At 36.1% G+C, this 9869-nt stretch overlaps 2 protein-coding genes across 2 annotated transcripts; one reads left to right on the top strand and one right to left on the bottom strand.

Annotated features, from left to right (window-relative positions):
* The first annotated feature begins 255 nt into the window (after positions 1-255).
* Positions 256-4784, top strand: LOC132733721 (glyoxylate reductase/hydroxypyruvate reductase-like). Its single transcript, XM_060720398.1, has 3 exons — positions 256-786; positions 2599-2769; positions 3652-4784. Exons 1-3 carry the CDS (start codon positions 582-584, stop codon positions 4245-4247), a joined length of 972 nt encoding a protein of 323 aa, XP_060576381.1. The 5' UTR covers positions 256-581; the 3' UTR covers positions 4248-4784.
* Positions 4604-9449, bottom strand: LOC132733720 (protein FAM151A-like). The gene is made up of 6 exons (XM_060720397.1): positions 9299-9449; positions 8817-8939; positions 8417-8669; positions 7659-8122; positions 6218-6357; positions 4604-5242 (listed from the first exon to the last, which is right to left on the bottom strand). The coding sequence occupies exons 1-6, from the start codon at positions 9402-9404 to the stop codon at positions 4730-4732; spliced, it is 1599 nt and encodes a 532-aa protein (XP_060576380.1). The 5' UTR covers positions 9405-9449; the 3' UTR covers positions 4604-4729.
* Positions 9450-9869: the final 420 nt, after the last annotated feature.

Here is a 9869-nt window from a genome sequence, read left to right as displayed (position 1 = left end):
CAAAATATAGCTGATTAAGGAAAATCCTGATAATTATCTTATTAATAACATTTCTAATGAAATGCTAATGAAATTAGTAATTGAATTTATATTTATCAATGCATATTTAATGTCAAACGTAATTAAGGTTTTAACTTAACAAATTAAAATTTGAACTCGTTACAAATATAATTGTTACATAATTATACACTTTTGTAATATTACAATTTAGCGAGAAATTTGAAAATAACCAAAGTTTGCGTTCCCTTAAAAACTGTTGAACCTCTGTGATCATCATATACGTGGATGTTACCAAAATCCGATTAATTGAACCAGTCGATAATTTGCAATGTGGAAATATGCTTGCAGCAGATAGTTTGTTATAAGGAGTTCCAGACGTTTTGAGAAGAGAGAACGTCTAGGAAATTCGCGCGTGGTGTTTCATCATTGGGAAGGAGAAGACCAGACTGTTTAAAACATCTACGTATATACAAAATTGTAGTTTGTAGAGTAAGCTGATTTGTATTCACGCGCTTGATGTTTTAGGAAAAGTTTCACAGTTGTGAATAGTTTCAATATCAGGAGAATACTTATTTTTGTTGATGGGTATAAGGAGGAAAGTATTCGTTACGCGAAGGGTTCCACAGACGGGTGTCCAGCTTCTAGAAGAAGCCGGATGCGACGTAACATTTTGGGATAGTGATGAGGCGATTCCGAGAGAGGAGCTTATAGTGAGGATATCAGGCGTACACGGTCTGTTTTGTATGTTGACAGACATAATTGATGGAGAGGTCCTAGATGCTGCAGGTTGGTACAAAAATGTTCTATATTCTAAATCGATCTTTGTATATACAATTTAATAATGGATGAATGATAATGTTACTAATCATGACACTGTTTCAGCTTAAGATCAAAAATAGAGAACATTCAGGTTAGGAATCTATTTCACGGGATGAACAAGGACTATAAGACATCATATGTCTGTGTTGAACTATATCTAATGCTAATCTCTGCAAAGTTTTAACATTGAGCGATTAATTAAGTTTTGTCTTTCCTGTAAATATACATGTTTATCAGATGTTTATTGTCCTCCGCTTTTTCGAAGAAAAAAGGGGGATATAGAAATAGGCTCCGTCCGTCCGTCTGTCCGTCCGTCACACTTTCGTGTCCGGTCCATAACTTTGTCATTTATGAAAGGAATTTGAAATAACTTTGTACAAATGTTTATTATAATATGTTTATTATAATAAGACGATGTGTCATGCGCAACAACCAGACCCCTACCTCCAGGGTCAAGGTCTCACTTGCTCATTCAAGGTCATTCAAGGTCAACATTGTCATATTGAGTTCCGTCATATTGTCACTTATAAGGTGTTGTTATAATAGACGATGTTCATGCGCAAACACCCTCCTCATCAAGTCGCATTGTCATTAAGGTCAACATTGTCATTTGAGGTATATGTCGTGTCCGGTCCATAACTTTTTTATCTATTAAGGGATTTTGTAAATACTTGTCATAATTGTTCACAATAATCAGACGATGTGTCATGCGCAAAAACCAGTCACCTACCTTCAAGGTCAAGGTCACACTTGGAGGTCAAATATTAACATAGTCTGTTACAGGGTATATTTCGTGTCCGGTCCATAACTTTGTCACTTATCAAAGGAATTTGAAATAACTTGGCACAAATGTTTGTTATAATAAGACGATGTGTCATGCGCAAAACCAGACCCCTACCTCCAGGGTCAAGGTCGCACTTGCTCATTCAAGGTCAACATTGTCTATTTGAGGGTATATGTCGTGTCCGGTCCATAACTTTTTTATCTATGAAGGGATTTTGTAAATACTTGCCATAATTGTTCACAATAATCAGACGATGTGTCATGCACAAAATCTGGTCACCTACCTCCAAGGTCAAGGTCACACTTGGATGTCAAATACTTACATAGTCTGTTACAGGGTATATTTTGTGTGCGGTCCATAACTTTTTCATAGATCAAAGGATTTTGAAAATACTTCACACAAATAGTCACTATTATAAGAGGATGTGTAATGCGCAACACCTGCATCCCTACCTCCAAGGTCAAGGTATAACTTCTTCATAGTTCAAGAGATTTTGAAAATCCTTGGCACAAATAGTCTCAATAATAAGACGTTATGTCATGCACACATTTATTGTTGCATTTGCAGATCTAGCATTGATAATAATTTTGGACTGAATGTCCTGAGATCCAGACCTCAATCTTTTGAAATAGCACAATTTTATGCTTCATATAAAACTTCCCAAGGCAGGGGACGTTGGTAACTCTGTTACAAATTCTTGTTATTGATTTTATAGCTTTCTGGATAAGTGTTTTATGTGTTTTCCGGGGCAAACTCTAGGTGTCTTACACGAGTATCGTCATAGATAATATAATTTTAAAAGCCGGCACATCTTCATTCTTAAAGGACCCGCCTTGTAAATAAAAATACCTCTGGTTTGAAAAATAGAAATCTGACCTTGACCTCTAATAACCTAGACATTAAATTATATCAATCAGACATTTTGTTAAGATTTTTTTCGTCGACAGATTTGTAATAGGGCACCTTTCTTTGTATTTTCGTGTGTCCATTTTCAGGAGGTAGTTTACAGGTTGTTGCCACGATGTCTGTGGGATACGAGCATATAGACCTAGATGCATGTCGTGAACGAGATATACGTGTATGTAACACACCAAATGTGTCAACCGATAGTGTAGCCGAGCTGACAGTGGCATTACTATTACTTACAGCAAGGCGGTTACTAGAAGGTAATTCAGGCTTGCTTGCTATGTCTGACTATTGACTGCTCGTCGTATTCTTCAAAAACCTATTGAATAACCTACTGTATATTCTTCTTATTTTTATATTGAAATTATAGTTTATCAGAAACTCGCCAACCACTTCATATGGTAATAAATAGGGTGACGGGTTTTCTGTCTGTGTGTTTTATGAAAGCAGTACTAAAATCTATGAGTATGAAAACAGTTTATTACGGAATAGATCTGTTTTACCTTTCCTACAAATTCCTTCAAGATCTTAAATAAAAGTTGTCCTCTGTGATTACGTGTATTATTATAAGAAGTTGTTCTCATGTTATGTCTATGTATGTTACATACCGAGATATATTTAATAAACTTGAGAAAACAGTATGTGCACCAGTTCAGTAAAAGCTGTTAATTATTATTAAATGTAATTTTTAATGATATTTGGTACCTCATTGGTGAGTGTATAAGCATAAGATCCAAACTTGGGTAAATTATAAGACTATCTGGTAACACAATGCGGCCAACGCAGCTACGTCGTAATTAAGTTATGTTAAATTATGTCGATTTTTTTGGTCAACAATTTAATGACACTTCTGTAACTGCAAACCAGAATAACATTAGAAGAACATAATCTTATAAAACACGTAATATGCAAATAAGAGAAAACTGTTAAAAATATGTTAAATAAATATTGTAAGTTATGTTCATATTTCTAATGTCAAAACATGTCAAATGTACATTTATATATGTAGCTAAGGATAAGAACACATGTATATAATGTTTTGTTTCATGAGGGATTTCAAACCGTTGACAAACTTCTGGATATAAGCACACCTCTTTAATATGTTTATTAACCTTAAATCATTAGATGGTGCTTTACTACAGGTGTACAGGCGGTCAAAGATGGTCAGTGGGGAAAATGGAAGCCCATGTGGCTATGTGGTATGGAAATGGCACAAAAGACGGTTGGGATTCTAGGTCTTGGACGCATTGGATACGGTGTTGCAAGGCGACTCAAACCGTTTGGGGTTAAACGAATTTTATATCATGATGTTTGCAGAGTCGGTTACGCAGCCGACATTGGTGCTAGTTTCGTAGAGTTCGATAAACTTTTGAGTGAATCAGATCTTATTTGCATTTGTTGTAATCTTACGCCCCAAACAAAGCACAAATTCAATAAATCAGCATTCAAACAGATGAAAAAGAATGCTATATTAGTGAATAGTGGAAGAGGCGGAGTTATACAACACAATGATCTGCTTGAAGCATTGGTTGCAGGCGACATTGCTGCAGCAGGTCTAGATGTTACGGAACCAGAACCACTTCCGGCGGATCACCCTCTTGTTCATCATCCAAACTGCATTGTTCTTCCGCATATGGGAAGTAACACATGGGATTCTAGAATAAACATGTCGGAAACCACAGCAAAGAACATTCTGTCCATTTTTCACAACGAAAATGCCATGGGTTTTGTGCAATAGAAAAAAGCGATAGATAAACAATTACTTTTTAGCGTCTTAAAATCACATGCTAAATTAGACCTGAGTAAATCACATGCTAAATTAGACCTGAGTAGTACAGTTTTGCTAATTTGAATTTGTTACATAGATAAATACAATAATGTTGAAATAATCAATTCATGTTCTATCACATGTACAATCATAAGTGTGGAACTAATTCAAAATGAACGGACAACTGTGTCAATAGACTGTTTTCATAAAAATCGTTTTCAACACCTGAGACGTTACCTGGGATTATAAAAATAATGGCAACCTGCCAACAAATCCGATTGTACTTTTGCTAGACACGTCAATATCATTCTTTTAGGAAATAAACGAATAGTTCTTACTTTAATTGAAATGTATAAAATAGTTTTGTATAGCTAAACAACTATTTACTGGTACTATAAATATTAAATACAAAATATCATATAAATGTCATTGTCATACCCGAAAAGATTTTATCAAAAAGTTGGTCTCAATTGTTCTGGTAAATCAAAGTAAACTCTAGAAGCTTCAGCTTGTTGTTTTATATAGTTCATATCACTTTTAGTAACATTGTCAGTGTGGGAGGTCCATACTGTCAGTGTGTAACGCCGTGACTGCTTTAATAACCAATTAAATTCGTCCCAAGAATCCACAAGTTGCTCTGCACGGACCGGAAACGTAATCGGCTGCTGCAACGTTTTACAAATGTTTTGCATTTCTTGAACCATTGCCATCGTATATTTAAGGTTGTAGTTTGTCCTTTTGGAAACTGTTGTCCAACCAAGGGACAGTGTTGCTTCAGGAAATTGTGTGATGGCGTCCAGAAAATCGTCTGCAGGTATTCGTGTATGTGTGGCGTTTGGCCCAGTCAGAATGTCGGCATTTAACCATATGGGACCTTTGATTTTATCTCGTTTTCGCTGAACGATCCTTAAAGCTGGTTTAACAGCATCCAGTGATTTGAAGTCGAATTTCATTCCTTTGTCAACCTTAAAAGTATTAAAAGAATGCCAACTTATTAAGATATATACACACCCAAAATTTCGGGAAAAATCTAATGGTATTATTAACTATTAATCAGTAGATTTGATTTACAATAAAAACAAACATTTAATCACTATCACCGAAAGTGGATGGCGAACAGACTTTGTTGAAACATGTATCCTATCCTAGTTTCAAGTACTAACTCCCGATTATAAATGTATGATTTAATTGTCACTCTTGGTGTATGTCCATTTCTTAGCTATGTTGGTTTGTTAATGTTCGTCCCTGTATAATGGGACGACTCGTCGGAGAGAGAACACTTTTCCATTGTTCCATATCCAGCGAGCCAAATAATTGACATAGCATCAGTACACGGCTAACCTAAGAACGGTGTCCATGGCTCGTAGACCACCCTCGCGTAGACGATTGCGTACAGTGCGGGAAGATACTCGATTATGACGTGTTCGAGGAATGTTAACAGCAGTGGCAATATAACTGCGTAGGTGTGTTTATGATATAGCGGTCTCATGGGTCTTGACCAGGTGTGGCGACGCGCGGACGTTCACTACGTGGTAAATTCTCCATATGTCCTTTTCCTAAAGGTTTGAAATAGGTCAGCTTGAACTGCAAACAGCCATAGCAATTAACCTTCTTTCCTCGCCCTACCAGCATTTAGCACTCCTACGGAACGTTGACTTAAATATGGTAGAATTCTAGGCATATCAAAAAGAAAGAAAACTTAAGAAAATTCTATTTTTCCAACGTCCAAAGTCTATAATAGTGCGATGACTTTATACGTGTTCGTACATACACCGGAAAATCGAGTGTAGCGTTTGTTGTTGTATAGAAACCGAAAGTTTCTCTTTTTGTTCAATACATATATAAATATTGTTGTACTGCAAGGCTAATTCATACCACGTATCAATATTTTTCTTACATTTATTAAAGAAAAAGCTGTTTAATATTGATATATAACTGACCTTTATAATTTCGTCTAACCATTGTTCAAATGTCATATTATTGTAATCACCGACAGTATGCGCCATGATAGGTAACTCTGTCTGGTTTGACGTATCTTGTCCAAGTAACATTATGTCCCCTTCAATCATCATTGCCTCACCTAAAACATGCCTAGTTTTTACAAAATACTGTTACGACCATCGTGGTTACACTTTATAAACCAGAGGGCGATAGTGCGATGACGACAATACGACAGGGCGATGACGACAATGCGATAGTGCGATGGCGAAAATGCGATAGTGCGATGGCGACAATACAATAATGAAATGGCGACAGTGCGATAACGCGATGACGACAGAGCGATAATGCGATGCCGACAATACGAGAGTGCGATAATACTATCGCGTTATCGCCATCGCGGTATCAAACTTTCGCCATCGCGTTATCGCACTTATTATCGCACGATTGTCATCATAGCATTTTCGCACTGTCGTCATCGCGTTATCGCACTGTCGGCATCGCAGTATCGTATTGTCGCTATCGCCTTATCGCATTGTCGACTATCGCCTTCCGGTCTGATTGGGCGACGAATAAGCTGACGATATAGAATATGGGAAAATAATTTTACTTTTGTAAATAGTATTGGGGGGGGAGGTTCGTTTTCTTTTTCTTTCTTTTTCTTTTTTGTATACTAAAAACGTTTTATTTAGACATTTTTCAGTATACAATGTACAAAAAGGGAAAAAGAAACAAAAAACGAAGAAAGAAATAAAGTAAAATTATTTTGCCCAAATTTTATCATGTAAAACACTATATAATCCAGAGTGCGACAGTGCGATGACTACAATACGACAGTGCAATGACAACAATGCGATTACGCGATGGCGACTGTGCGATAACGTGATGCCGACACAAAAACGCGATAACGCGATGGCGACAGTACGATACCGCGATGGCGACAACGCGATAGTACTATCGCACTATCGTTTTATCGCCATTGCATTATCGCTCTGTCGCCATCGCGTTATCGCACTGTCGTCGTCGCATTATCGCATGGTCAATCATCGCACTTTTGCATTGTCGCATTATCGTACTGTCGTCATCACGTTATCGCACTGTCGCCATCGCACTATCGCATTGTCGTCATCGCACTGACGTATTGCTGCCCTCTGGATTATAAAGTATAACCACTATTGCCCTAACGGTATTCCGTAATTTTTAGATATTTATAATTTCTTGTATTTGTATTTCTGAAAACGACAGAGTCCAGTCAGTCACTGCGTCAATGCAAAGGTTTTATTTTATTCTATAAGAAGCTGTCGTATGACAACCGAAGTTTTTGTATTTCGTTTCAGGTGAATATTTAAAGAAAAAAGAAAAATACAACATGTCTCATATTTTAAATCAAAACGTTCAATGACGTATTATAGTATGCCACTGTTATAATAAATAATTTTTTACCACTTGTAGCCTTGTTTATCTGTTCCCATGTGTCTGTATTGTGGCTCCAAATTATTTTCCCTGCGTCACGCGGATTGATATCAAAATAAAGCAACGGACTTCCGGCAGTTGACGCAACATGTAGGAATTCTCTTTTTAATGTTTCTCCAAAGTTATATAAAACTTTATTCTTATCTATATCATTCCTGACAGTAAGTGAATCATAAAGACTTTCATTGTTGATGACTGATGTATCGGATATGATAAGTAACACATTGTGATTTCTATTGAGCAGCCATTTTATATCTTGCCATGATTTGAGGAGATTTCTGATATCAACTTCAATAAAACATTTAACATCTGCCTGGTTACACAAAATGTCTACATATTCCACGGTCCCACGTCCTATACCGGTATCACAACATTTAACTGTCAAATCAAAACTTATCATGATATCGTTGTCAACTTCTTCGCTGGACAGAAACCTGGAAATAAAAAAATTAAAAAATGAGTCATGCATTTAAAACAAAACTCTCACATCCAACTGAATATGAAAAAACGTTAAATTTTAAACAAAATTTTATAACAGTGAAAAATTACTACTGCACGCCTCCAAAACTATGAGCTTTCAGTTGTTAAATCTGAACGCGAAAATCTCGTGCGAAGTGTAAAGAAAATATTATTACATTTTGTAAATAGTATTTACTTCAAAAGAAGTGTTATTTATCAAAATTTTATTGAAGTAACATATAGCTGCAATATTTATACATCATTCTTACTGTTGCCACTTAAATGTCTGTGAAAACACTGGCAGTGTTATTATGACAGGGTTCTTCACCTTCTGACGCCGTAGTTCTCGAACAAGTTCTAATGCCATTGTTGAATTTTGAAATTTTGTTTCTAATTTGATTTTTATTCCGGTGTCTGTTGGTTTTAAATTGTCAAGAATATTTGACAATTCGAGTTGTCCACCATTACTGTAGAATTTGCCTGCTTCTTTAGTCAATTCAACGTTCAGCATTCCCGCGACCCCTGCAAAATGAACAAGTCCATTGGTTGAAATTATAACAACACTTTAAAGTTGTAATCATTAGCATCCCAGAAAAAGACATAACATACAAAACCGGATGTAAAATGTCGTGTACTTGATTGAATATTAAAACTAAGTCAAGATACAACCTTCACGTGCTATAGATGTGGAGTTGGTATACCATGTTATATTCAAGCCATCGTCCACATTGTACTGTTGTAAAATACTTAGAGCTGACACATGCGGCGTAAGTTGTTTATCTTCTTTCGCACCTGCAAAATGTAATGCACATAATTATAGCAAATTTCGTCAAATGACATGTAATTTCTTCTGGCCAAAAGATAGAAATATTTTTTTATCCTAATATTCCAACTTATAAGCAAATTCTACTGGCAACATAAAAACACGAAAATGAAAAACTAACTGTTTATTTGTTATAAGAAACATATAAGTTATTTGCAAAAAATATTAGAGACAGTATATTAACCGACTGACCACTTTTAATTAAAACCGGTTTTTAAAATGCTTGTTAAGTCATCATAACAAAAAAAAATTCTATGTCATCTACATGTCATACTTAGTACAAACAACGTTACAAGTGTATAATTAACGTAATAGAAAAACTGGTGACCTTCACGTTTCCGTGTAGCAAGAACAATGACAGCTATCAGAAGTCCAAGAATAACAAGTGCACAAACCACTCCTAAACTGACCAGTCTATGGTTCAGTTTGGCCATTCTTTAATCTTTTATACAACCTTAAAGAGGTAATAAAACGTTATATTTTAATATTGTCATTTTAAAAAATAAGCAGTTTACAGATCGCGCCAAAATCAGTCTACAGCCCGCGCTATGATCAGTTTACAGCTCGCGTCATAATTAGTTTACAGCTCCAGTCACAATCAGTATACACATCGCATCATAATCAGTTTACAGCTCGCGTCAAAATCAGTTTACAGGTCGCATCATTATCCGTTTTAAATCTCGCGTCATAATCAGTTTACAGCTCGCGTCATGATCAGTTTACAGCTCGCGTCACAATCAGTTTAAAGCTCGCGTCATAATCAATTTACAGCTCGCGTCACAATCAGTTTAAAGCTCGCGTCGGATTACAGCTCTTGTCACAATCAGTTTACAACTCGCGTCAAGATCAGTTTACGGCTCGCGTCACAATCAGTTTACAGCTCGCGTCACAATCAGTTT

This window comes from Ruditapes philippinarum, unplaced genomic scaffold (genome assembly GCF_026571515.1).
Source record: "Ruditapes philippinarum isolate M1 unplaced genomic scaffold, ASM2657151v2 ctg1789_1_1_1_1, whole genome shotgun sequence".
Lineage (NCBI taxonomy): Eukaryota > Metazoa > Mollusca > Bivalvia > Venerida > Veneridae > Ruditapes > Ruditapes philippinarum.
This window is presented reverse-complemented; position numbering and strand designations above follow the sequence as displayed.

Excerpts from the sequence above, each read along its gene's own strand:
- LOC132733721 (XM_060720398.1), top strand. The coding sequence starts at position 582 with ATGGGTATAAGGAGGAAAGTATTCGTTACGCGAAGGGTTCCACAGACG. Across the intron at positions 787-2,598 it reads AGAGGTCCTAGATGCTGCAG|GAGGTAGTTTACAGGTTGTT; the intron begins GTTGGTACAAAA and ends GTCCATTTTCAG. Across the intron at positions 2,770-3,651 it reads AGCAAGGCGGTTACTAGAAG|GTGTACAGGCGGTCAAAGAT; the intron begins GTAATTCAGGCT and ends GCTTTACTACAG.
- LOC132733720 (XM_060720397.1), bottom strand. The coding sequence starts at position 9,404 with ATGGCCAAACTGAACCATAGACTGGTCAGTTTAGGAGTGGTTTGTGCA. Across the intron at positions 8,670-8,816 it reads CACATCTATAGCACGTGAAG|GGGTCGCGGGAATGCTGAAC; the intron begins GTTGTATCTTGA and ends TTCATTTTGCAG. Across the intron at positions 6,358-7,658 it reads GATAAACAAGGCTACAAGTG|GTGAGGCAATGATGATTGAA; the intron begins GTAAAAAATTAT and ends GGCATGTTTTAG.